This window comes from Podarcis tiliguerta (genome assembly GCF_965153285.1).
Source record: "Podarcis tiliguerta genome assembly, chromosome: 4".
NCBI lineage: Eukaryota > Metazoa > Chordata > Lepidosauria > Squamata > Lacertidae > Podarcis > Podarcis tiliguerta.
Genome location: NC_139537.1, coordinates 79,972,563 through 80,000,209, shown reverse-complemented (window position 1 = coordinate 80,000,209; position 27,647 = coordinate 79,972,563). Strand labels below are relative to the sequence as shown.

At 43.1% G+C, this 27,647-nt stretch overlaps 1 protein-coding gene across 4 annotated transcripts in view; it reads right to left on the bottom strand.

Annotated features, from left to right (window-relative positions):
• The window catches only part of FGF14 (fibroblast growth factor 14), a 295,208-nt gene that overhangs the window by 99,998 nt on the left and 167,563 nt on the right, over positions 1-27,647 (bottom strand). The window contains exon 1 of one of the 4 annotated variants that reach the window (XM_083438131.1): positions 1,779-2,781. The exons of the other annotated variants lie outside the window; for them this stretch is intronic. Within the exon in view, the coding sequence (XP_083294257.1) occupies positions 1,779-1,974 (196 nt within the window). The 5' untranslated portion in view covers positions 1,975-2,781. Of the gene's footprint in view, positions 1-1,778; positions 2,782-27,647 lie in introns of those variants that run through there. 4 annotated transcript variants of the gene reach the window in all.

The following is a 27,647-nucleotide window of genomic DNA, read 5'->3' as shown; positions in this document are numbered from 1 at the left end:
AAATTCAGCAAAATCAGCGTTAAGGTTCAGAAATGTAGTGTTAAAGACAACTGTCCATGGTTTTCCAACCGGTGACAGAACATTCCCAGTGTGTTAAGAAATGTAATGATTAAAAGTCAGCCATGACTGGAGTGAGCCAGCTACAGAGGCTGCAAAAATAGGGTGTACTGGGAATTGGGGGTTCCCCCACATTCAACACTCTGAGGATTCTCCACTTCAGCAACTGTAGATTCTTAAAGTGACAGTGCCCCAGAATGCCTGCCTTGCCTTCTCATGCTATCCGTTTTCTAATACTGAAACAATGGGCTGTATTATAAAATACAGAACACACTACCTACTAGTTATTACTTCACTCAAAACACAATATTTTTATATGGATCTTCATATAATTTATTCACGGAAAATCTTTCTCTCTGCTTGTCTTCATTAAACCTTGCTTTCTTACCCCCCAAAAAATGCCCTCAATGCATTTAGATTATTGACACTGGAAAGAAATATTTTCTTTACTTGATTCAATTCACAAATTACAATTATAAAACACGTTTCTCTTTGCTAACATTGTGCTTCAGATTGGAACAATGGGTGATCATTGCAAATATGAATTGTCTCTTAGAGCTGCTTCGTGCTGGGATTTCTTTCTATTTATAAATTATAAAAATCTACAAAATCTAAAGGCAAAGAGACAGAGGACAACAAAAGGGAATAATAAAGGTTTAGTGGATTTACTGTTGCATCATGTTATCCTTCCAAGGTTGCCTTCAAACATTGGTATACACAACCCTTTGCTCCACGCAGTGGGTATGAAATATACTTAAATCTGTATAGAGCTCCCAGGTTTCTTATTCAGAGGGTGGGATGGGACACAAGTTAGAATCTACTTAGCAGATATTGAAGAGCAATGTATTTTGTTGTAGTTACAGACCATTCACAAGCCACCTAGTTCAGTTGAAATAGTTGGAAGAACACTGATTTAGACACTTTGGTATGAATGAAAATAAAGTAGCATAAAATAATCCCACATTTTCAGTATCACTCCCTTTATCTGGCATTTATTAATATGAAACAATTATCTTTCCAATTCTATACCAATAATTACCAGCCTAGACTAGAATTACCACTTCAGCCATGAGCATTAACCAGAAGGGTGGGTAGGAATCCATTCATTCACTTCTCTTTGACACCCGTGACTGGGAGTGTGACAAGAATATTTAAACAGCTGTGGATAAGTCCTTGCCCATTCATTACCTTAACCAAATGCCATGATTTGGTTGCGGACCAAGCACTTTAAATGCCTGTAATCCCACTTCTGTACAATGGGCACAATTACTTATCTCCCAGACTTGTGGTGACATTTTTAGCGTAGCTTAGCTGCCTCTTAACGCCCTGGAACCATCCAGTTTTGCTCATCAATCTAGGCGGTTAAATAAGGCAAGGGCTTTCTTTGCCAGTCCCAAAGCATGCTTATGTACTGAAAGCGAGGGTTCTCTTTCGCATTACTAAGAGAGGGGAAGAGCATGTCTTCAGAACAATGAACCCAGAGACAGCCTCAGTTTCCCTCCTGTAAAATGGGCACAACCCTAAACTACGAGTTGGAGGTTTCTCGCACTGCAAGCTCTAGAAAGCACCCAGAAGTGGCAGTTTTCCCCCTTCTTTGCCCTTTACCAGCGTGTTGGGGCCCAAGTTTGGAAACCACAGGCCATTCTTTCCAAGGCACACACAGGCGCATAGGACACTCACTCACACACATATACACACACACATACACAAAACACACACACCTTGGCGCCGCAACCTCCTCTTCTTGAGGCCAAAGATGCGGACCTTGGAAAAGATATCCACCAGGTTCCCATTGCAAAGCCCGCGGTTCTTGCTGGGGCTGTTGCGCCTCCTGCTGGCCGAGGGCCGGTCCCAGTGCTGCAAGTCGCGCGCCTGGCGCTTCTGCCGGATCAAGCCGCTGGCGATGGCCGCAGCCATGGCCGCGGTCCGTCGCCGGGCGCTCCGCGTCCGCGAGAGCCCTGCCCAAACGCAGCGGAGACGGGCGCGGGGCTTGGCTCAGCCGAGGCGCCGACCCATCTCCGGAAGGCCAACTGGAAAGAAAAGGCGCGGGTAGGGGCGGCGGCGGCGGCGAGGAAAAGTCCTCCGGTCACCACATGGAGTCGCCTGGCTTCAGGCCGAGCGGGAACAGCAACAAGCAGCGCCCGCGGCGGATGCCGTGTCTTCGGCGCCCGGCTTATTCTGCCCGCTGGTCCATGGCTGCTGTCGCCGCCGCCGCTCCGGCCGCCGCCGCCGTGTCCTCCTCGTCGTCGGGGCTGCCTCCGAGTGCCTGAGAAAGCAGCATCTGGAGAGCGCCCGCTTCGGCTCCGGAGAGAGCGCGCGAGCCTTAATCGCGGCGCTTCAGTCCCACCCTAGCCGCCACCCCGCCACACACTCGCTCGCTCACACGCGCACACACACGCGCTCACCCTCCTCTTCTCCCTTCCCGAGACGACTGAGGGAGGGGATTTGTCCTTGGGGTGGGAGCGGGGGAAAGGGAGAGGGGGGGAAAGGAGGAGGGGTAAGTCTCACCACACAAAAACCCAGCAGCGAGGAGAATGCTAATCAAAGGGAAGGAGGCGAGGGAAAAAGAGAGGTGGGCTCAAAAAAGCCTCGCCGCGATTGAAGGGAGGAAATTGCTTGTCGCCGAGAGAAGCCCACGCGGCCGCCCCTCGGCTTCCAGTCAGGCTTTTGTGACTGCCGGGAGCTTGTGTGTGTGAGAGAAAGAGTGTGCGTTGCGCGGGCGCGCGCGTAGGGCAGAGCGCGCGCGTGTGGTTCATCTGTTTGCGTGTGTGTGAGAGAGAGAGAGGCGGAGGAGGGGTGGGGAGAGGTTAGGGGCTTGACTGAGGGAAATTATGAGACTGAGGGAAAGTGTGAGACGGCGCGCGCACGGATGTGAGAAAGAGAGACGGAGAAGTTGTAATTTGGTGTCTCTTTACGCCTCGCTCCAGAAAGTCTCAGCTCTCTGGGTGAAAGTGCAGCCGGGAAAGCGACAGACTTGCTTCCCGCGCTTCCGCGACTTCCCCCCTCGCCACAACAGTCTTGCCTGCCCTGCTGCCGCACCCCGAATAAGCGGGCGCCCCGCGAGACCCCGAGTTCACCGGGGTTAGAATTACGAATGAACGGCCAGCACCGTAACGCATTAAAGATTCGCGCCTGTGGTGTGAGGGCAGAGAGGCTCTTCCCTACGTAACCGCGACAGACACTGGCGTCGCGCGCGGGTCTCTTTGTTGTCCCCGCCGAGGCGGCTCTCTCTGAGGGACGTTTGTGGCTGCTTCGCCTACGGCGGGGCTGACGCGGTTACTCTGGCGGAAGGACGCGGCGGGGATGCGCGCCGCCTTAGGGCCGGCGGCGGGGGCGCGAGGGTCACAAGTCGGCGGCGCCCAAATCCAGCCGTTCCGCCTCAGCAGCGGAGGCGGCGCCCTAGTCTCTCGGGACTCGGAACCGGACACGCCGCTGCTTGAGGGGAAGACTAATTCCCAGGCAGGGGAGGGTTGAGCTGGGAAGGGAAAGAGAGAGAGAGAGAGACAGGCGCGCTTTCTGCTCCAGAGCATCAGCGCCTGCTGTGGCTTCTCAGACGCAGCCAGCTGACCACAAAGGCAGCCTTGGCTCGCGATCTCTCTGGGCTTGTCTTGTTTCCATGTGGGAGAACAGGGAAGGGAGATCGCCCAGGCGTTCGAAGGAAGGGCGATCCGGTTCCTCTTAAGATCACCTTTCAAAACAGGATGGACTCCGTAGCTTCTATTGCCAAGCAAACACGTTTAGTTGCACAAGTGGGCACCGCTAGATTTATTGAGTTCCGTAGTGGTCACTGAAAACTCAACTTCACCCTGTAGTCTGTAAGGCTGGATTTTGGCTCTCATTTTTTAAGTTTTGTGGGAAAAAGAGCCCCAGATTCTGTGATTAATTTATTTGTCTGCCAAGAGCTCAGGCATGTAATTATGATAACTGCGCGCTCCAGTCAAACTCTACATGTCTGCTACAGATGGAGGCTCAGACGCAGGGGGGGGGGGGGGCGACGACTCATATTTGTTGCTGGGCACGTGCGGTGCATTTCCTTTCATTGGCACCTTAGCACAACAACGTCAGCTAAGGCAAGCAGCCCCATTGTTTGGACGTCCAACCTGGATTGATTCCGAGCTTTACCAGTGTGGCACCAGAATGAGTGCCATGTGGTGCAGTGGTTATAGAGTGCTGGATGATGACCTGGGAGACCAGGGTTAAAATCCCCACTCAGCCGCTAAGCTTGCTGGGTGACCTTGGGCTCTTAGCCAAACCTACTTCACAGGGTTGTTGTGAGGATAAAATGGGGGTGAGAACTGTGTGTGCCACCATGAGCTCCTTCAAGGGTGCCAACTTGAATAAAATATGGGGGGGGGGGCAGGTAAGTCCCACCCCACACAATCAATCACAAGACACACACACCGTTTGAATGGCAATGCCTATCAATTGGGGGGGGGCTTGTTGCTCCCTCAAATATTTTATGGGGAGGCAATGGGACCTCAGCCCCTAGAATTTGACTCCTATGATACAAATGCTAATAATAATAATATGGTATGTGAGGATTCCAGACATAAATCTTCTGCAGACACACCCATAATTGGTACCAGATTAAACAGTCACCAGTGGCATAGCGTGGGGGGTTCAGGGGGTGCCGGCCGCACCGGGTGCAACATCTGGGGGGCGCGCGCTCGCACCCACAGCTCTCTGCCCCTACCTGGCTCACTCCCTCTCTCTCACTGCAGTGCTGGCTGTGCGAATCTGATGCAAGCCGCCGGGTCGCCGCCCACTGTGGGGGGGGTGCCAGGCGTGCGGGTTAGGCGGTGCAAATTACTTGCCTTGCCCCGGGTGCTGACAACCCACGCTACGCCACTGGCAGTCACTGCCCAGATAGTTATACTGAACAAAATGGATTTTCAATTATGTATTAACTATAACATTCACTTGTGAAACTTCAGTAACTTTAGAACCTCACTCGCTATGTGAACTTTTAACTTAGACAAAACCCACTACAAGCCTATGTAAGAAAATACTATTTAAGAGATACATACAGATCTACAGCTTCCTATCCCATCCAAAGCATCTGATAACTGGAAGATTGGACGAGCAAGAAAACTATTTACAACCTTGCTCATTCTTCCCTTTCAAAGGGATCTTTTTCAACTTTAGCTGAAGTGGGCTTCAGTTGAAGTTTAGGTTAAAAAGTAGTGCTTACATTTTTTTTTAATGTTTAGGCACACCCTTTAAAGCAAAATCTCCCAAATATGAACACCAGAGCAGTCCATTGTTTAGCTGATTATTTTGTGTCTCTAAAGACAACTGCCAGCATCCTCTTAAATTGTTTTATTAACAAAGCATAGTATTTACATTGAGTAGAAGATGTTATGATTTTAATTCTATCCCCCAGCTTCAATTTTTGTTCTTTTACATTAGACCAACATGCAGAAGCACATTTTCAGATATCTGGAGAATGTATTTTTGTGCTTCTGTTTTTTTGAAGTGGTTATGAATAAATGGAAATGCATGCATTTATATTTTGTGCCAATACAAGGAATTCCTCCTGCTAGAATTTGCCCAATACAATGTACTGGTATTAAGCACTATTCATTTCATTTCATCTGCATTTTGCTTTGGAATATATTCTTCAACACACAATGTATCATTTTTCAAAGCCCAATGTTTTCTGCACAAATATGCTGTTTGCAAGGAACAGCTTTGACAAACTGCAGTGTTCTGTGGGAGATTTCTCTTGATCTCCTTTAACTGCCTGCTCACTTCAATCAGGACCTTGGACAGCGCAAAACAAAGGGCTCTCATGGGTCCTGGTAATATATGCTAGTAAATAGGAGAGGGTTTTTAGTATAAACATCCCAATTAAGGGCATGGGAAATGAGATACAACTATATTTAGCCTTATACCTAAGATGCCCCACATCAAAAACACATGTCATATAAAGCCTTCCTCAGTAGTTTTCATAGAATCATAGAACTGTAGAGTTGGAAGGGACACCAAGGGTCATCAAGTGCAGCCCCCTGCAATTCAGGAATCTTGACAGAAAGCCCCCCATCCAATTTGAAACCATGCTGAACCCTGCTTAGCTTTGCAATGTGCTAGCAGTTTTGATTGCTGCACCACATTTTGAACATGTCATGCTAAGTTCTTCGCTTTGAACAAAAATGTGAACAGCAACCATTTGATTCACAGAACAGTGGTAATAATGGCAAGACTGAGAATAGCTTGTCCTCTAAAAGCTTTATATACATTAACACTAATAACAGTAATACTAAGTATGTTCCATTCAACATTAAACACATATTTAAGTCCCATTGCTTTTATTGGGATAATATTATGAGTGTTTATGGCTCCAGTCTTACACACACTTATTTAGCAGTAAGGTAAAGGGACCCCTGACCATTAGGTCCAGTTGTGGCCGACTCTGGGGTTGCGGCGCTCATATCACTTTATTGGCCGAGGGAGCCGGCGTACAGCTCCCGGGTCATGTGGCCAGCATGACTAAGCCGCTTCTGGTGAACCAGAGCAATGCACGGAAATGCCGTTTACCTTCCCGCCGGAGCGGTACCTATTTTTCTACTTGCACTTTGAGGTGCTTTCGAACTGCTAGGTTGGCAGGAGCAGGGACCAAGCAACGGGAGCTCACTCCGTTGTGGGGATTCGAACCGCTGACCTTCCGATTGGCAAGTCCTAGGCTGTGTGGTTTAACCCACAGCGCCTAAGTCCTTTTAAATTCAGCAAGACAAACTTCTGAACAGGCATTATAGGATTGCACTGTGATGCTGATTGGTCCATAACTAATCCTTTCGGCTCTAAAATATTACATATATTTATAACACATGGTTATGATTTCTGAATGAGCACTTTGTTTGCCAACAAGATCAAATGTTTTAAATACAGCTTTAAAATGTTAGAAAATCGAAGACAAAATGCACATACAATTGTCTACCAGTGCTGTACTCCCTCATTATAGATTTTTGCTACATAGGAAAGAAAACAAGTGCAAACCTCAAGCATTTTAAAAACAGCTTGAAAAAGAAGCCACTATGTTTGTTTTATGCATATATATTTGTTTTTTATTTGCACTAAACACTGTAAATAAAAGACCATCCAAGAGGATACCTATTCTATCCAGTGAAGTACTCTAATAGCCACTGTGATACATTGATAGGCATCTTCCTACACCATGTTCATTTCATTTATTCTAAATTGTATAGTCTCACCCAAACTGAATCAGGTAATACATTTGCCAGTCTCAGTCTATGATGGTGGGTGCACAGAAAAGGGGGGGGGGTTATAGTATAGAAAAGAATGCAAATAAATAGTGGAATAATGTGGAAGGTGTGATTTCCACACACACACACACACACACACACACACACGTAAATTCAATTCTTCCTACTTCTAATCTGAAAATGCAGGATAGTTCTTTACAGCGATAGGTGCTCCAAGGGAAACTCAAGAGAGCCATCTGCTGTCTTAAATCTGTGATAAAATATTTGCACTTCAAACTAGAAAAAAGGGATTTGATAGCAGTAAGATTTTCAGAGCATGAACATACTGTTTGCTTATGTGGCCACCAACTAACAAGGTATTGTTTTAGATTGAAGACAAGTGTCAAACTCTCTATTAAAACATTCACCAGTTTCTGATTAAAGACGAATATAACAAGTAGCAGTAAGGGGGGGGGGGATCTTTTAGATTCGTTTTAACTCTCCTCCTACCAGTTCATTCCCAGGTCAATATCTAAAGTGCATTGTTACATTGTAATCTTGTGTATGATTGGATATATTAATATTGGCATTATAGAGCCATTTCCACCATTGTGATTTGACAACAATACACTCTAGTGACTAAAAATAATCACACAGGAAGAATCAAAATACATGGCTGCTACTAGGAAAGATTTGTGTATGAAGAGATCTGTAAGTGACTTGAAAGGACTTAGTTTTTCAAAAATGTCTGTGTACATTAATCCTTTTTCTATCCTTCCAGTAGCTAGGCTATCTCAAGGCAATTACCGTACTTCCTTAGATGACATGTTAACAGTGTTAATCCAGAGTCTGTGGTAAGCATATTTTGCCAACTCATTATCTTCTTAAAGTCAATGAATAAAGGCAAAGGTATTAGAAATAAGAAGGAAAAAACAAAGAAAAGGAAGAAGGAAGGAAGAACAGCACTTTTGATTGCTGGAATTACTGCAAAACAGGACTTTCCCCCTTAATAACTTGTTCTAATGAAGAATAGTAATGCTTTGGTAAATGGGATAAATACTGTCCAGACTTGTTATCAAACAATCGGTTATATGTTTTGCTGAAGCCTTTAAACCAACTTCCCAACAGATCTGTTATTTTCTTGTGCAGTAACTGTAATATACAAACGATTGAATTTGTCCTTGTTAATTTCATGTCATGATTTTTGAGGGACAGTGTAATTCTGAGCTCAGTGGAGCTTACTGCTAAATGAGTACAGAATTCCAGCCTCTCTCACTGCCTAGCCTATCTCCCTTCTTTCAGCAGCTCTGGCCTAGTTGTCACTGAGATAATGAAGCTTGTGTCTGGCCTGCACCACTGCAGTCTGCAGGGGCAGACATAGAAAAACAATAAACGTCCATAGAAAACAATTAACTAAAAGCCAGTATGTTTGCAAGAACATTTATCCTAAAAAGTGGGATATACATATTTCAATAAACAAATAGTTTTCTTTGGATGTGAGAAACAGTGTTGGGAAGTAATGCAGGGTGTTCACACATGTTCAGTGAATGTGTGATGGAGTAGTTGAATCAGACTTGCCAGACACACATCTCAGTGGCTGCAGGTTATTTTATTCATAGAATCATAGAGTTGGAAGAGACCACAAGGGCCATCGAGTCCAACCCCCTGCCAAGCAGGAAACACCATCAGAGCACTTCTGACATATGGTTGTCAGGCCTCTGCTTAAAGACCTCCAAAGAAGGAGACTCCACCACACTCCTTGGCAGCAAATTCCACTGTCGAACAGCTCTTACTGTCAGGAAGTTCTTCCTAATGTTTAGGTGGAATCTTCTTTCTTGTAGTTTGGATCCATTGCTCCATGTCCGCTTCTCTGGAGCAGCAGAAAACAACTTTTCTCCCTCCTCTAGGTGACATCCTTTTATATATTTGAACATGGCTATCATATCACCCCTTAACCTCCTCTTCTCCAGGCTAAACATGCCCAGCTCCCTTAGCCGTCCCTCATAAGGCATCGTTTCCAGGCCTTTGACCATTTTGGTTGCCCTCCTCTGGACACATTCCAGTTTGTCAGTGTCCTTCTTGAACTGTGGTGCCCAGAACTGGACACAGTACTCCATGTGAGGTCTGACCTCACCTGGAGTACTGTGATATTTATGACACTTATAAACCCAACTTTTCCTCCAAGGAGCTCAAGGCACTGTGCATGGTTCTTCCCCTCCTCATTTAATCCCCACAACAAAGCTGTGATGTAGGTTAGGCTGAGAGGCAGTGGCTGACCCAAGCCTAAGTGAGCTTCATAGCCCAGTGGGGATTTGAACCCTAGACTCCCAGGTCCTAGTCTGACACTCTAACCACTACAATGCACTGACATTAGTAAGAAAGGCAACTGCATTAACATAGGGCTCTTTCCCACTGACTCTGAAATACACAGCTGGTAAGCAGCATCAGGGTCAGCAGGTGTAATCTCTTTCAGTGAATGCATGCGTAAGTTGTAGGAAGATCCTTATGACGTATTTGTAACCAGTTTATTTACAAATGTACAAACAGGATCGGAAGCAACCAAACTCTTAAACCCAGGCAGCACAACCACTTATCCTAACTCAGGTTCCCAGAAGAAGGAAGTATGCCCCAAAACCTGCCTCAGTTTTAGCCACCCGTGTCCAAATTCAAGTTTGCTACAATTCATTTCACCCAGGGATGCGGGTGGCACTGTGGGTTAAACCACAGAGCCTAGGACTTGCCAATCAGAAGGTCGGCGGTTCGAATCCCTGCAACGGGGTGAGCTCCCGTTGCTTGGTCCCTGCTCCTGCAAACCTAGCAGTTCGAAAGCACCTCAAAGTGCAAGTAGATAAATAGGTACCACTCCGGTGGGAAGGTAAACGGTGTTTCTGTGCACTGCTCCGGTTCACCATAAGCGGCTTAGTCATGCTGGCCACATGACCCGGAAGCTGTACACTGGCTCCCTCGGCCAATAAAGCGAGATGAGCGCCGTAACCCCAGAGCCACGACTGGACCTAATGGTCAGGGGTCCCTTTACCTTTACCTTTTTACAATTCATTTCACTGGTAAAAGTGTGTGTGTATGTTGCTAGTTTATCAGTGCATGAGTACTGAGTGAGCAGTCTAATGTTTGATGATAATTGTTGACAGAGAACTAGGCGATAGCAGTTATCCTAGTTTAATTAACCTACAATGTACAGTGTGACCTTGCCTAAGTGGGCTAAATTGTAATTCCATCCTGAACAACATTCTAAATTAATTCTACCTGTAGAATTTTAAGAGCATGGGGGTGAGAGGTTCTTTAGCAGTTGTTGGACTCCATAACCCCCTGACCATTGGTCATGCTGGCTGGGGCTGATGGGAGCTTGGAATCCAACAATATCTAGAGGGCCACATATTTTCCATCCCAAATTAATGCAAAGAACCTGTGTCAGATGTGTTTGGGGGGGGGGGAATTCATAGGAATGAACCAGCCAGCAAACATGAAACAGAACATCCATAATTCCTGTTCATGTCCCTTTGAGAAATCTGTCGCTAAAATGATAGTGAAACCTGACTTGTGCCTGTGGGTTTCAAAACATTTGAAATAACTTCAGCTGATGGTATTCATAGCCATGAACCTGAGGGAAGCCTCCTGCTAAACTTTTTGATAAACTATCAAATGTTGTCATCTTAGATTGAACAGTGTAATTATGTATTTTGTTTTTGTACCATGACAAAGGACAAAATATGCTGGAGATAAAAAATAAATTATTTTCTTTATTCAAGCGTTACCAGATCAAATGAACAAAGGAAGCTACAGCAGTAAAACATGATGCAACAATTTCAAAATCCTTATTTATGGACACTAGAATTAAATGGTTTTTGAACATGGAGAAATACTATGTATCATAAATCACAGTAGATGAGAATAAAAATAGATTGATGTATACTACATTGCAAACCCCTGCATTATTTGTTGGTTAGTGGTACTAAAATAATCAAAGCCAGACAGACAATGGGTAGAAATTATACTTTCTAAAATGAACTCCATCTGTTCAAATAGAATTCTTGTAAATAATGTTACAGGAGCCAAACCTGAGTTGCTACAGCCCTCGCTCAAGACTCTAACCACTACAGCACATTTGCTCTCAGCACTCTATAGCCACTCTGACACCTCAAACCACCAAAACACAATGAGGAAAAACCACACATGAATGAGAGTTTAACCAAAACTGTTGGAAGGTATGTTGCAACCTATCGCTGCATGTCTTGAGTTGTAAGGTGCCTAGATTGGAACTGAATGTGGTTGTGAAATCCACATGTCTGGCTTAATGTTAATGTATAATGCTAATACTTTCTGGACATCCATGTCACATAGCAATCCACAGGCCACAAACATAGCTGACTGGGCCATCAAAGGGCTGTATGATGCATTCCAGCTGGTGCCTCGACAGACAGGAGCGTAGAAGATTACCTTAAAACCAAGTCACCTAGCCATTGGACCACTAAGTCTCACCAGGGTTTTGAAACACAAGCCTTTTCAGCCCTACCTAGAGATGTCCAGGATTAAACCTGGGACATTCTGCCATGAAAAGTGTGCTCCACACTGAGCTACAGTTCCTATCATATCACTGTCTCATGGTCATGTCTGTCGCAAGAAGGCAAAGAAGAAAAAACAAAAGGAAATTTCTCAAGGGATGGTAGATTCTGGCACAGGATAGCAATTGTTTGAGAGGATCACCTATCAGCTGGAAAGATCCATCCAGATGCTTCACTAGTAGTTTTTGATACTTCAGGAACCCTGAACAATAACAAAGCTCTTCACCTGATGAACATAGGCATAAGATTAGGAAAATATAATGGTCCAAACCAAAGTAAACACAGGCAACTGGCCTTTAGCAGCCAATACTGTAGCATTAACTTTGCAGCAATCCTTCACCGAAATTAACACAGAAAACAAAACATTTGAGGAAGAAGTAACACCTAATGAGAAGAGAAGACTCCCTGGAAAAGACCCTGATGTTGGGAAAGATTGAGGGCACAAGGAGAAGGGGATGACAGAGGACGAGATGGTTGGGCAGTGTTCTCGAAGCTACCAGCATGAGTCTGACCAAACTGCGGGAGACAGTGGAAGACAGGAGTGCCTGGCGTGCTCTGGTCCATGGGGTCACAAAGAGTCAGACACGACTAAATGACTAAACAACAACAACAGCAACACCTGCATAATGAGCTAAACAGTATTTTTAGTCTGTGTTCAAAGAAATTATATATTGATAAAGTATATTTTAATATAGAGAGAGAGAGAGAAAGAGAGATTTATCAGTAGTGTCTGGTTAAAAAAAATCGTTATGGGGCTGCCCATAGAGGTCTCTTTTCTACAACTTCATGCTGCACTTCCAGCTACATTTCTGGGCATTCAGAGCAGGTATGGATTATTGTTGACTTTCATTTAAATGGTCCCCATCTTATGCCTGCTGCACAAAATGGATATGGGTTTTCCCCACTGAATTGTTATTCACTGTGAAAGTTATTCCTTGCAGCAGAATTTATTTATTTTTAAAAGGACTCTGCAGAAGTAGAACTATCTCTGCTTGCATTTAAATTGTTGTGCTTTAATACATTGCTGTACATCACACTACAGCACTCAAATCACTCAAGCTGTACCATTAATCCAGGTCACACACAGAACTGAAAGTGTGTCTTTTCAACAGCAAAGAAGCATATACATGTTAATTAGCTGTCCGGAAAAGTGTTAGCTAGTCACTTTCATCCCCCCTCCCCACTGCAAAGGGAAACATTCTGTTTCCTACCTAGAGCAGGATAGAAATAAGCATCTATAATATGCAGACAAAATACACTTCTAAGGAAACAGAAAGGCAGTATTTGAAATTGACTTTAAATTAGTTTTCCTGAGTGCATGCCACCTCCCTCCACCCCCATGAAAGTAAATATGCACCAAGAAGCTGAAATGGTTTCGGATTTCCATTCCTGAGCTAAAATTTGGCTGTCACTCAAGGATGTAAAGCTTATGCAGAGATGTGCAGTGGGTAACAAGTAATGGTGAGACACCACTTGCTGTGGTCTGAAAATGATGCAACCAGTGCTAATAAACTTAAAGCCTACTTTCAGTTGGAAATATTTAATTATTGACTTAAATCTCTTCCATTGAAATCAATGGGTCTAAACTTAAATGTAGTTGAAGTTGCCTGGGTCCTGCCCACAATACATTTGCAGGCACGAACCATTATAGAAACGTAAGGGGCGCTGTGGGTTAAACCTAGGACTTGCTGATCAGAAGGTCGGCGGTTCGAATCCCCATGACGGGGTGAGCTCCCATGGCTCGGTCCCTGCTCCTGCCAATGTAGCAGTTCAAAAGAACATCAAAGTGCAAGTAGATAAAAAGGTACCGCTCTGGCAGGAAGGTAAACGGCGTTTCTGTGCACTGCTCTGGTTCACCAGAAGCGGCTTAGTCATGCTAGCCACATGACCCAGAAGCTGTACACTGGCTCCCTCGTACAATAAAGCGAGATGAGCGCCGCAACCCCAGAGTCGGTCATGACTGGATCTAATGGTCAGGGGTCCCTTTACCTTTAAGAAGTTGCCTTACACTTTGGCATTATCTCTGCTATCTGGCAGTGGCTCTGTGGTGTTCTTGGGATGAGCCAGATTGTAAATATGCAAGGTCCCTGCCATTTGTAAACAAGAACCCTCTGATAAGAGTGCTATATTATTACACACCCATGGGAGAGTCATTATAGTGGTTCATAATGCCTTTTCTCCACTGAATTCCCATCATTCATCCCTGCAAATATTAAGTCACAGAGAGTTGAAATTTACACTAATCTTTTAGATGCTAGAATGATGGAAGACACTGAATGAAAAATGGGGGCAGTCTGCCAAAGCTCACATCTCTGTGCTGCTGCTATGATGCCACTCAGCTGATGGCTTTGCAAGAAAAGCCAGAGGGAGAGCTTTTCTATGGGGAAACGTTTAGAAAGATGGAAAAACCCCAAGGCCTTGTTTTGGTTATGAGAGGGAGGGTAATCTTCAGGATATTCTGATTTACACCAGATAATGACTTAACTGGAGAAGGTGATTGTGATCTCTAGACTACATAGGGTTGATTTGAGAGGGGTGGGGGGTTCTTAGTTGGTGGGAAATGTCTGGACCAACTAGAAAACCTAAGCCTGAACTCCCAACTCCTCTTCCCAATGAAGCAGAATGTTGGAAGATTCAGAACAGAACATATCACAACTATGATATTTGCTTCCACAAGATGTGGTGATGACCACTAATTAGGAGGGGGATTAGACAAATTCATAGAGAATAAGAACTCAAAGTCATTCAGCAAAATTAGACTCAGGGGAGACAAGGATGGTTTTGAAACAACACATAATGAGCTTACTATGGAATTCACTACCAGCGTTTGAACAGCATTAGACTTTCCTATGGTTGATGTATATCAGTGCTTATTAGCTACAGCTGCAATCCTATACACAATTGGACCATGTCTGAGTAGGCATGCAAAGGACTACATTGTATGACACATAAGTGAAAACTATGTGTTTCGGTGGTGGCGCAGCAACAGGAATCGCCATCGTGCCCAACCGATGAGTCTCCCAGAGGCTGCTAGCTGAAGCAAGACAGAATGTTGGATCACACTGACCTTTGGTTTGATCCAACAAGACATTTCTTATTTCTGTATTGATAGATGTGATGTTCAAATGGCACCAACAATTAAAATCTCATCAAAAAGCTGAATGTCAAATTTTACTTGCCTTGCGCTTCTGACAAATAATATCTAGTAACTGTGCAGGGCCTTTCACACTTCACCGAAAGGAACATCAATAATCTTGGCCGATACTAAATTATTTTGTGCTCTACAAAAACCTCTGGGGATCTTAAATCAGATTGTGCAAAGCTGAAGTTATTGCATTGCTGCAGGTCACTAATTCAGTCTTCCACTTTTATTATTATTAGCAGAAGAAGTAATTGTAAAGTTCCTAGAAAAATTAGGTGGGTCTCCCCCCCAACAACAACCCTCCAGACAACAACAACCCTCCAGACCTAATTTAGAATGCACCTGTTTAATTGTTATTTGTAACAATAGACTGACTTATTCTATAAAGTGCAGTTGCCCGATTTGCCAGCAGTGGACACTGTTACACTAGTTATCTGCTCAAAAATGAGAGGAGAGTCTGCAAATGTGCACATAATCTCTTGCATTTGCTGATCGCAGTGTTTAAGAAATCTGTGCTGGAAGGATGCATCTATCCTAAAACTATGCCAGGATATTGCTTTTCATATATGCATCGGGGATAGACTTTGCTTTAAAATACTGAGTAAATTTAAACATTAGCCACAAACAACTCCTTTATCAGGACCAACCAAGATGCACAAATGCAGTGCTAAGAGCTTTTGAGATTCACAGATGTTTCCATCAAATTTGGCATTACACACACATATGAAAAATGTATTTCTGGTGCACGACATAATGTTGGGCTCAGCCTGCAAATTTGTTTCATTCTTTAAAAGACAGGGGCTCTCTGAATTCCTGTCAGGTTTTACCTAGTACAAAGTATCTCAGATAACAAGAAACTGAAACAGCAAAGACTGTTTCTTTTGATACAATGATTCCCTTTGTAAACAGATAATAGTAATGGAGAAAAGAATAGTTTATATTATACAGTTTTTAGTTTTTCTTGTGTCAATAAAAGCCAAATTGGATAGAATTATCTACTGTCTGAGACTTCAATCCTGAAGCCACTCACCAGGTAGTAAGCCCCACTGAACTCAACACGACTTACTTCTGAGTAAACACATAGAGGATTACACCAGAGGTAGCCAATGTGCTGCCCTATGGATGTTTCTGGACTGCAGCTCCCATCATCCCTGAGCACCGGCCATGTTGGCTGGAGGTGATAGGAGTTAGAGTCCCAAAACATTTGGAGGCTGCCATGTTGACTATCCCTGAATTGCACTGTAAAGGACTAGAGGAAGGTTAGGCAAAGTCCCATTTGCATAGGTAGAAGGCACCTATATCTTCAGCTTTTTCTTTCTTTCTCCAGTTACAGAATTCCTTATATATCTAGATTCTGAGCTCTATTTTGTTTTGTTTGTGTTTTGTTCTTATGCAAATATTCCTCCAGCACAGTCCATTTGAGGCTTAGCACAAAAGGTGGAACATTGACTTGAAAGCCTCAGGATATTATGTGATGCAAATCAACCAACATTTCAATATTTATTGCAAGAAGCATGGAGTTCCTGGCACAACTTGAAAGCTTATCAATATTTGTTGCAGGGTAGTCACATTTTGTTTAAAGCGACTTGACAAACTTTGACCTGTAGTTTTACATCAAAATTCCACTCCAAACATGTCAAAACGGAAGCTGTACCACTGGCAAGATAATAAAGTGCAAAACCAAGCTAAGCAAATACATTTCATAGAAGCAACATCCAGAAAAGAAGCTGAAAACCATTTGCTAGGAAAGTATTTATCTGAGGCTATCGGAAGCTAGCAAAAATGTACAAAGAGATACAGGGGTGGAGAGTGCTGATTTAAAACAAACCTTAGCCTCAACACCCTCATCACACACTTGCTTTCACAGAATATAATTTCTGGATTCAGTTTAAACATTGGAAAAAAATAAACAATAATGTAAATGCCTTTTGTGATAAAGCACAGCGGAATTCCTGTTCTAGCATTAAAAACTGTTTACCCTGATTATTGTGGCCAAAGCATTCTGTCACTCCTGAAGCATTCCCCCATGTGAGGGACAAAATTGATGCTAATCCTACCCCACCCTCTGGTTCTGGCTTTCTAAAAAACGGAACTGACAGAAATCATTCATAGTACAGAAATCAACTTCATAGCTGAGCGGAACATAACCTTCAAATCTAAGGTTTCTCACTGTTCTTCCACAGTCCAATTCACTTCTGGTACGGAAGACATAGCACCAGGGACACTGGGGGTTGAGCTCACATTTTGTTGTAAAAATTAGGTTTCTCAACCACATTCTGGAACGTGAACAGCCCAGTAGGGTGGTCATGTGTCCAACAGGGAAGAGTCTCCTATATGAGTCAACAATCCAATGCAGCCAGAGGGAGGGGAGCTAATGCAATTCTAGGCTGTATCGTGTCCAAATCAAGGGAAGTAATAGTACTACTCTTTTCTGCCTTGGTCAGAACATACCTGAAGCACTGTGTCCAGTTATGGGCACCGCAGTTTAAGAAAGATATTGGCAAGATGGAATGTTTCCAAGGCAGTTGACCAAGATGATAAAAGGTCTGGAAACCAAGTCTTATGAGGAACACTTCAGGTGTTGGGTATCCTTTGCATGGAAAAGAGGTGATATGATATCTGAAGTATCTGAAGGGCTGTCACATGGAAGATGCAGCAAGCGTAATTTCTGCTGGTCCCAAGTGCAAGACCCAAGCCAATGGATTAAAATTACAAGAAAAGAGATTCTGACTAAACATTAGGAAGAACTTTCTGACAGAAAGAGCTGCTCAAGAGCGGAACAGATTGCCTTGAAAAGTGGTGCACTCTCCTTTTTGGGAGGTTTGCAAACAGAGGTTGGGTGGCTATCTGTAAGAAATTCGTTAGTTGTGATCCCTGCATTGCAAGTGGTTGAGCTAAAATTCTATGATTCCATGGTTCTATTTTGGAGAGCTGTCAGAGGACAGTCTTCTATTTTGAAGGGCTCCTCTATCTGAAGGGCAGTCTGATCCAAGCAGTTTAAATATAAGTAACTGTAAGAATGGAGAGCAACAGCCTTGAAGTTGCCCATCATCATCTAGAACACCTGATCTGAAGACTAAGCAAGCATGCAGCTCACTATTTCTGTCTTCTTTTTTGGGGTGATTATTTTCTCTCTCCTTTTATTTGGCAATGGTTAAGTGCCCACACTAGACAACAGAAGCACCAGCAATGCATCTGTCCTTTCTCTCATGTTGTTTAGCTCACAGGTAATTGTTTAAAGATGATGCTGTAAGTAACTCTTTCTCCAATGCCCTTTCCAAAACTGTCATCCAGGCTAAGAGCTTATCTGCTTTCCTGAGCGGCCAGTCTTGACAACATGTTATGAAAGGATTAGCCTTCCTGTTTAATGTCAACTCTTTTTATAAAACCAGACCAAAGAAAAAGTAGGTTGACATTCATATTATTGTTATTTGGAGAGAAAAACAAAGCAAAACTGTACTCCAAAACAAAAGCAATGTGCTAAAAAAAAGAGAGCAAAATAATAATAATAAATTCCTTAATCAGTTGCTTAAAATCTTTTACATATGTTTATAATAATGGAGAGAGGTTGGCTGAGCAATTTGCTGCACAAGCTACCCTTAACTCATCTATTTTTTATAACCTAATTATGCAAATCAAGCAATGCCCCAAACAGTCTGGAAAGCAGAAGTGAACAAATGCTCTTTATAACCATCCTTGAAAAATATTGTTGTGTACAAAAGACTCACTTCTCCAGTCTTTAGGGATTAGATACCAGATAAAGAATGTGTCCTCCACTACTGAAACCCCTTGGGGGAGCAGAAGCCAGGCAATTTGAAATCATAAAAATCAAAGCATTTTATCTTCTCGCTTTGCTGCTACTGCAGTTATTTTCTAATAAGTAATTCCAAGTGTTTTTTCAAATGCCAGAATAAGTCACACCATTCTAAAATAGCCCCCTCATCTCTGTATGGAGTTTCTGCGGCAAATGAAATTTGAAATATTTTTACATTCTTTTTCAAGTGGACGCTGCCAGACCATTAAAAAATATCAGGCTGCACTCCTATATCGATTTAGGATTGAGCTGCACTGAGACCAATGCAACTTACTTGTGAGTATGCAGGTAGATAAGTATACACTATTAGGTCATAACCTTAGCACCTCAGTGTTGATGACTGGAGAGCAGGGGTAAGAGGCAAGAGTAGTTTCTTCCTTGCAGACCTCTGGTAGCGAGCCAAAACTCCTTGGTGCTGGGTCCCATGGAGCCCCTGAGGGGCCAGTTGTGCTAGGATAGAGCTGCCATAGCAAAATAATAAAACTCCCTGCCCCCCTTCCACCCTGTCCAGCAGGATCCACCAGGGCTGCGGATACAGCAGAGGAGCTGCTTCTCCATGTCTTCCTAGCCCTCCTTAAGGTTGCTGTGCTACTCAGATATATATGTTGTAGTAGTTAAGAATGGACCTCCGGAACGAATTAAGTTCTTAACCCGAGGTAAAGCAGGAACGAAGTACCATTTTTAACCTGAGACACATTCCCTTCTGGGCAACACTCCGGTGGCAATATGCCTCTGGCAGGACAAAGTAGGCTAGTTTCTACACACACACACACACACACACACACACACACATGCCTAAGGTTCCCCATTTCTGATATAGAGAGTTCTGATATGGCAGGTAGTATCAGAAGGTTTAAAAATGGCAGATTTAACAAGGTAGTGATGCATCTAACATAGACTGCAACTAACATCTTTTCAACTTTGTTAGTTGCAGTCTATGTTAGTTGCATTCTTGTCTTGCCAATTCAGTTCAATAACACCCTAACGCAGTGGGCCAAGTCATTATATGTCAGCTGTGCCATAAGTTGCTTTTAAACATTGTATCTAAGCCAGTCTCCCCATGTAATCACCACCTTCTTCCTGGAGGGTTGACTGTTCACAGTGGAATGCATTGATTAATGGAAGCAATAAAAGTTAATTAAGAGGGCAAGCAAAACCAAAATGTAGGGCCTTAGTAGAAAAGATGACAGCTTTGGACAAGCTGTTTGTTGGGATCAGAAGAGGTAGCCATATTGTGCTGAGCTTGAATTCCACTGTGAAAGCAAAGGTTGAAGGAGAACCCTGCTTAACTCTAGAGAATTACTGTGATTTTGCTTATGGGGCTTCCATCTCTACTTCATTTTTATTTCCTTTACTTGTACATGCACTTTCCCACAAAGTCATTGCTTTTCATTTCTACAGCACCTTTGAACGTGCAGAGCAATTTACAATTCTAATTTTGTGAATCATCTGCTCTCAGAAGACCTAGTGAGGGAGGTTGAGTAGTTAGTCAGTAAATGTAATAGCCGAACAGAGACCTGCACCCACCAAGCCTATCAAAATCAACCTCAGCATACTATCCACTGCACCACACTGGTCTCGAGTCACCATGTTGCCTGATGTCTTTGCAAGAAACTGCTCCTATTTGAATAAACCCTAAAAACTCTGGAATGCCTACTTCCAAAGGGACAGACTCAAAACAATAACAAAAACAACATTCTTCATAATTATTACTAAGTATTTCACATACTGAAAATGACTGTCTGTGCATTAATATCCTAAATCTGTAAGGCTGAAGGAAATTGGCTTGGTTCTATGAATGTTTCCAACAAAAGTTGTGTTGAGCAGGGGTGTGGAACCCATAGTTGGACTACATCTCCCATCTTCCCCAACTACTGCTGATGCTGGCTGAGGGGCTGGTGAGAGTGGGAGTCCATTTGGAAGGCCACAAGCTTCCTATCTCTATTTTGGAGAGTACAATATAAATAATCGGTTAAGAGGCTATGTGGGAATGGCATCAAAGTTTGCCATGTTTAGGGACTTGCCAAGGTCCATAACTTGTCAGATGACCCACCTCTGACCGAAGACACTAGACCCATCTCCTATTTCTTAACAGAAGAAGTGCCTCTTAACATTAAAAAATGTAGGAATGCATGAATCACACTCTGTTGCCTGTGCAATGAGGAAGACAACACCTTGAAGGAAACCCACAGCCTGGTATCAGACATGATAAATCCCATTGATCTCAATGTCCATGCAGTGATTCAGATCAGGGCCAGTGCAATGCATTTTGCTGCCTGAGGTCAAGGGCGATACTTTCTCCTGCGTCCATGTACAGAAAATGACTGGAATACTAGCAGCTGAAACACCTCAGCCCTGGCACCGGGACAGTGTCTTCCACCACACCCGAGGATGGCAGGTTAACTCAGAAAGCACAGGGCAGGCTGTGTGGAGCAAACCACTCTTGTCTTGTAGCATTCCCCACACCCCTCAGCATCTGCCACATGAGGTGACTGTTTTGCTCTGTCTATGTTAGGGCCGGCTCTGAATCAGACTGCAAGCTTTCACTTCCACTGGGTGGTTCTTTCCCTGTTTAATGCTTTTTTTGCATACATTGCTATAGATAAAATGAGTGCTATTATGCACAACAGCTGTAATCTGCTGGTCCTAAATGCTATGCATATTCAAACATGACTGGTGTTGACATGCTTCTAAGTTTTCAGTGGATATAATTGAATTTCATGTGTTGAAGTGGCAGTCATTCCTCTTGTGTGAGCGATAAGGTCCTTGGAGTGTCCCTGCCTATATATTTTATCTATTTTCCTGTCACCTTGGTTCACAATTCTGACATGTGGGGGAAAAAAAGGAAGGAGTAGAAAAGTCTAGGTGCCTGATCACTGGTAAACAACATACATGAGTTGGCAATTCATAGCGGGCAGATAAAACCCTTCATAAAAATTCATATTTTAAATATGCCTGTATTAATGAGCCATTGACAAAATGGTTTGCTGTAAGCCTCAGCAGCCAATTATCTGCTGCATTAGATAATTGAGGTCTACAGGTTAATTCAAGTAGACAACACTTATCAAGACTCCATCTATCTCCAGACTGTCACTTCAGCCATACAAATGAATTAAGCATTTCTCAAAACTGGAGATGGAATGCTGGATCAGATCAGGACAGGCTCATAGCATGGAAGGTGGAACAGGAAAGAGGTGGAATAGCATTGCTCTGCCTTGTAAGGTTTTCTGCCTCTGGCCCATATAGTAATACAATCAAGACCTTCCACCTAAGTTTACGAATGTATGAAGCTGTATGAAGTCAGACATTTGGTCCGTCTACCCCAGCAGCTCTCCAAGATCCTGGGAAGTATGTTAGCACTGCTGTCTAAGCATAGCAAAAGCTTTAGGCCCTGAGGACTGAATCTAGGAAATCAGTACAAAACATGAACTTTAACACTCAATTATAGCCCCCATCAACTTTGCAGCAGAGGCTACCTGCAAGTCAGGCATGTCCAAAGTCTGTTTCGGGGGCTAATCTGGCTCACCAGTCGATCTAATCCGGCCCCTGTGGCAGTATATGTCCTGGGGTTAAATCCTTAAAAAAACTCAACGGCTTCAATCCTAAAAATGTTCACTTCATCAAATCTGGCCCTCTTTGAAAAAAGTTTGGGCACCCCTGCTGTAAGTTGACTGGAGTGGTTTGTGCACTGTGCAGACAGAAGGCTAGCCCCAATCCTGTTGCCCTCAATATGTTTTGAACTAAAATTCCCATCAGTTCCAACTGGGAGACACAGTCCAAAACATCAGAAGGGCAACATGTTTGGTCTGGAAGCTAACATCCCTTAAGGATGCTGCTCAGCACGACAATCTAGGAGCACTTTCTTCTTCAGTAATAACTGTTGCTGCTGATGTTTTGGGTTCGGGGATGGCCTTTACCACATGAACTGAACACACTCCTTACAGACTTTGTTTACGGAAAGTTCAATCCCAGGTATCCCCTGTTAAAAGCCTGGGGAAAGGCTTCTGTCTGAGACCTCGGAAAGCTACTGCCAATCAGGGCAGATCAACACAGGATGAGATGGAGCAGTGGCCTGACCCTTTACAAATCTGTTTCATATGTTCAATGTAAATTAAGCAACATTAATAAAGAGGGCTAAATGAAAACACGTCTAATTTGCAACATCTAAACTATTGAGGCTAAACAATCTTTTCTGAAATGAAAACAAGAGAGTCATTCGGCACCTAATGAATTTATTGTGGCATGAACCTTGGTGAATTTAGGTCTACTTCATCAGATGCAACTGAAAGAACTCCAATTATTTTAAGATGATTCATTCTTTAATGAAACATTCAAAATTATTTCAGGCAAGGTAATAACCCTGTGTATAGTCAAAGGCAATAAGCACTGATTGAACCAAGTTTCCTAAGCATGAAGCTCAAATAATTCATGATTTCCTAGGGTCTGAAAATTCCTATAATTTCATTAGACAATTCCTTATCAATTTATTGAGTGAACAGTTGACTGGACATCCTAATCCTATCAACAAATGAGAGTTTTTGATGGGAACAGTGCCTCTGTTTTACGTGGGGGAGGGAGGGGGAGAATGCAAATGGAAAACAAAAGAAATGGTCTGTCAAGCAGAGTTAGAGTTAATCTAATTCTCTCCCCTCTAACTTGATTTTCATTTATTTTCTTCCAGAATTAATAAGGAAAGGCTATTTGGCTCAAAATGTGAACAGCTCGCATCGTTTGTGTTGTCAGACTCCCCGCGAGGGTGACACGCATTGAGGGTTGACATCAAAATGCGCTAAGCAAAGAGTACACTCAGAAGCTAACTATGGGATCTGGCAAAACAGCACAACAACATGTCAGTTGGAGTGTGCTTAGCTATTCCCCAACTGCAAGAATGATACCCGCAGGGACACAGATCCCAGCCCACTAGGATCCAAACAACAGAAAAAATACATAGTAATTCATTTTGGAGTCTGCTGGAGAAAGGTAGTTCAACCTCCATGGGAAAATTGCCAGGTAGTTTGTTCCCCAACAATAACAACAATCTACACCTTTTCTGTAATGCATTCCTCAGTTTCATTAGGGCTGGTGGCAATGGGGGCAATTTTTCCAATCGCTTTTGTCAGCAATTAAGCATTGCCCTCCTTTCAAGAATTTTTCCAGGACTGGTGTGACCTGGAAATTGCCCTCATTCTATATCAGGTTTACTTGGCCCCAGTGATGCAAGCACGTAGCAAAATCTGACTGTATCTGCTGTCGCGGTGTCACTATATGCGATATATGATTCTATTCCAACAGGAGGACCATCAAATCCAAAACAAACCTGCCTGTACATTAAGGTCATCCTCAGAGATTGTCCTTCATATGTCCCAATAATTTCAAGTGAGGCAGGTGGTGAATCGAGAGCAAGTCTCCTCAGTTGGCACTGCCAGTTTATTTATTTATTTCCCCAGGCTTTTAAGCTGCAACGGGAACAGTTTTAATTGCTGTTGTTCTAGTTGCTCCTTTTGTTATTTACTGTGATTCTGTAACTGGGTTGTCATTTCTGTTTTGCTTTCGTTTTTTAGTAAACCACCCTGGAAATGTTTACTTCAGATTCATATTTTGAGGACAAGCCTGGTAGCAATAAGTGGCAAGGAATTTCATTCAGGGAAGAGAGTGGCGTGATGGAGCAGTGACAGAAGACTGCAGTCCTCCTCTGCACTCAACACTGAAAACAAGCAGAGTGTCAGAAATATTGGGTATCTGAAGAAGTGTGCATGTACACAAAAGCTCATACCAATGACAAACTTAGTTGGTCTCTAAGGTGCTACTGGAAGGAATTGGTTTTTTTCAATTACGGCAGACCAACACGGCTACCTACCTGTAACTAGAAATGGTGGTTTAATTTCCTGACTTCATTTGATTTAGAGGTAATCCCCACCCCACTACGGAATGAATATTCAATGTTTTAATACTCAAAAGTCAGCTTAGGGAGGAAAACCTATCTACAATTGGCTCACATACAAATTGAATTGCTTCCTTCAGAAATTTTTACAAAACATGCTGGATAAAAACCAAAACTTCATATTAGAATGAAATGTGATTCACTATGTATATATTCATGAAATATGCATATGCTGAAATGCTGTCGTTGGAAATGCTTGTGTTTATTCAAATCATGTAGCTATTTCCTACACACTATTAATTTCAACTAAAATAGTAAGAAGTGAAACTTCTGCTTCCACAAGAAAACATATTCTGCCTCTCGCTTTCCTCCCCACTCAGTAGATGGAAAACAAGTATTTAATAGCTTTAGAGAGAGAAAGAGGTAAAACCCTGAACATCATTAAAAAACAACAACAACATTTCACCATTTTAAAAATGACAACTGATAGAACTGGTAATACAAAGGCAGACAGTCCTTTGAGACAGTCTCTGTGAAAAGGTGTGTAGAGGTGTTGCAGCATAAATCCCCACTACCAAAGAGTGTCACCCAAATCCTTTCTCACAGTAACTGCACTCTCACTATGACACATACCAGTCTAGATGCTGTGAGATGAATTGCAGCAAAGTAGGTCAGGTTCCAAAAATGAGGATTAAAATGTGGCTTAAGCCAGTGACCTGAAGTGCATAATGTTTCATTTTAGACAAGAAAAAAGAAAAACACAAACACATTATTAAAAAAATAATAATAAAGGAGAAAAAGAATAGACCAAGCATTGTCCATGGTCATCAAGAATATTAAACATTGGTTGGAAAAGAAAAGCAGAAAGTTGGAGGTATAGGAGTGTGAATTGGTCTGCTTGAATCTCAAACATCATCATGTCCTTAAAGTCATGTACTACTTTTCTACATTATTGCATTCAAGGTGGTTAACAATCCATGGAAATGACAAAAGAGAATTTGTGCTCCCTGGTGACCCAGGTTTGCACTGAAATTCCCCTCTCCGCCTATTTTAGCAGAGCCCCAACTTCAGGACTCCAAAGCACTAAATCACTTAACACCCTTGTAATGTCAGGTGAGGGATGTGGGTGGCACTGTGGGTTAAACCACAGAGCCTAGGACTTGCTGATCAGAAGGTTGGTGGTTCGAATCCCCGCGACAGAGTGAGCTTCCGTTGCTCTGCCCCTGCTCTTGCCAACCTAGCAGTTCAAAAGCACGTCAAAATGCAAGTAGATAAATAGGTACTGCTCCGGTGGGAATGTAAACAGCGTTTCCGTGCGCTGCTCTGATTCGCCAGAAGTGGCTTAGTCATGCTGGCCACATGACCCAGAAGCTGTACACTGGCTCCCTCGGCCAATAAAGCGAGATGAGCACCGCAACCCCAGAGTTGGCCACGATTGGACCTAATGGTCAGGGGTCCCTTTACCCTTTACCTTTAATGTCAGGTGATTGACAGGTGGGCAGACTTGCCCACAGGCCAGATTTGACCTGTGAGGCAAATCCTAATAAGGATCTAGAATATGGAGCAAAAAAGCTTCTTTTTTCTTGCTGTAAACAATTCAAAATATCACTCATCAAGAAAAACTAAATTCTGGAATCGATTTCCCATGTAGTATTACAAGTTAGGTGGGTGGAATTCTCCTATGCTCTTGGGAGGATACTCTGTGACATTTTGTCCTGTCTATCAATCTACTGTCCATATTTTGGCCTGAACTTGTAATAATGTTACTGTAGGATTTAGTAACCACATGTTCCATCTACACTGCTACATGTTTCCCAATAGCTCTTCTGCTTTATTCTTGGGAAGTGTGGATACTTTGAGATGGTCCAGTTCTACACCATTTATACATCCACGAATCCCAAAATAATCTCTGTTGACAATGGAGAAGCTGAGAGTATCCCTGACTCTTCAGATAACCCTCAAATATTGTTTTAAACAAGAACAACAACAACAACAACAACAAAACACCCCAGCAAGCCTCACAGACAGCATGAGTCCTCAGTTCTCCAGAAAAACAATCCTTCAGTCATCTTCAACCTCATATAAATTAGCATTATAGTTCCTTCCAGAGCCTGGAACCTTCCAATGTCTAACACTTAGGTCAGAAACAAGCCTGTAGATAGATAGTATGGCCTACCATTCAGAGGGCAGACCACCACTCATACACTGCCAAGTGCTTGAGAATGCCCCCCCCCCTCTTGCAGTTCTAGGCAAGTAGCATAGCAGGCTTGCATTCTCATGGTGGGACACAAGTTGTGGAGTTGTGACCTTGGCCGAAAAAGTAGCACCTTAAAAATGGGGAACGCCGAGGCAGTATATTCAAAAAGATACATACACTGGTAAACTGATGATGCATCTGACGTGCGATATCAATGGTATGTAATACACCAGTACTTATTATTATATACAAGTTTAAAGATCAAAAATAAGGAAAAGCCAAAATTGTTACAGAAGGTAGGATCGTGCTTAACCAAGATTTTAAATGAAGCAAAGCAAAAGTCACTATTCCCCCTCTCCCTTCCCTTCCCCATCAAACCCCTGGAAGCTATGCAGGTTTGTTAAAATCCCTGAACCATCATAAATCAACCACCACAGACAGAGCTTTCAAATTACTGTAAACTCATGCTTTTTGACTGGGTTCACACATTCCCCTATTCATGTTGAGTTCTCAAGTGATGAGTAATCAAGTCTTATATATGGTTGTGTGAATTCACTCTAATTCAGTATACATGAAAGAGTCTAGAAGGGACGGGATGGGACGGGACATTTCTCCTCTAACCCAGCCCAATTCATTAATGGCAGCAAGTGAGTTCAGCTTCTTCCTGTCTATATGGTGGGCTGTCCCCATCTGCCAACATGGATTGTCCCAGTGTTACAAGCTGAGATACGAAAGTCAGGAGCTAAATGGCACCTTAATCCTAGGTTATGGGCG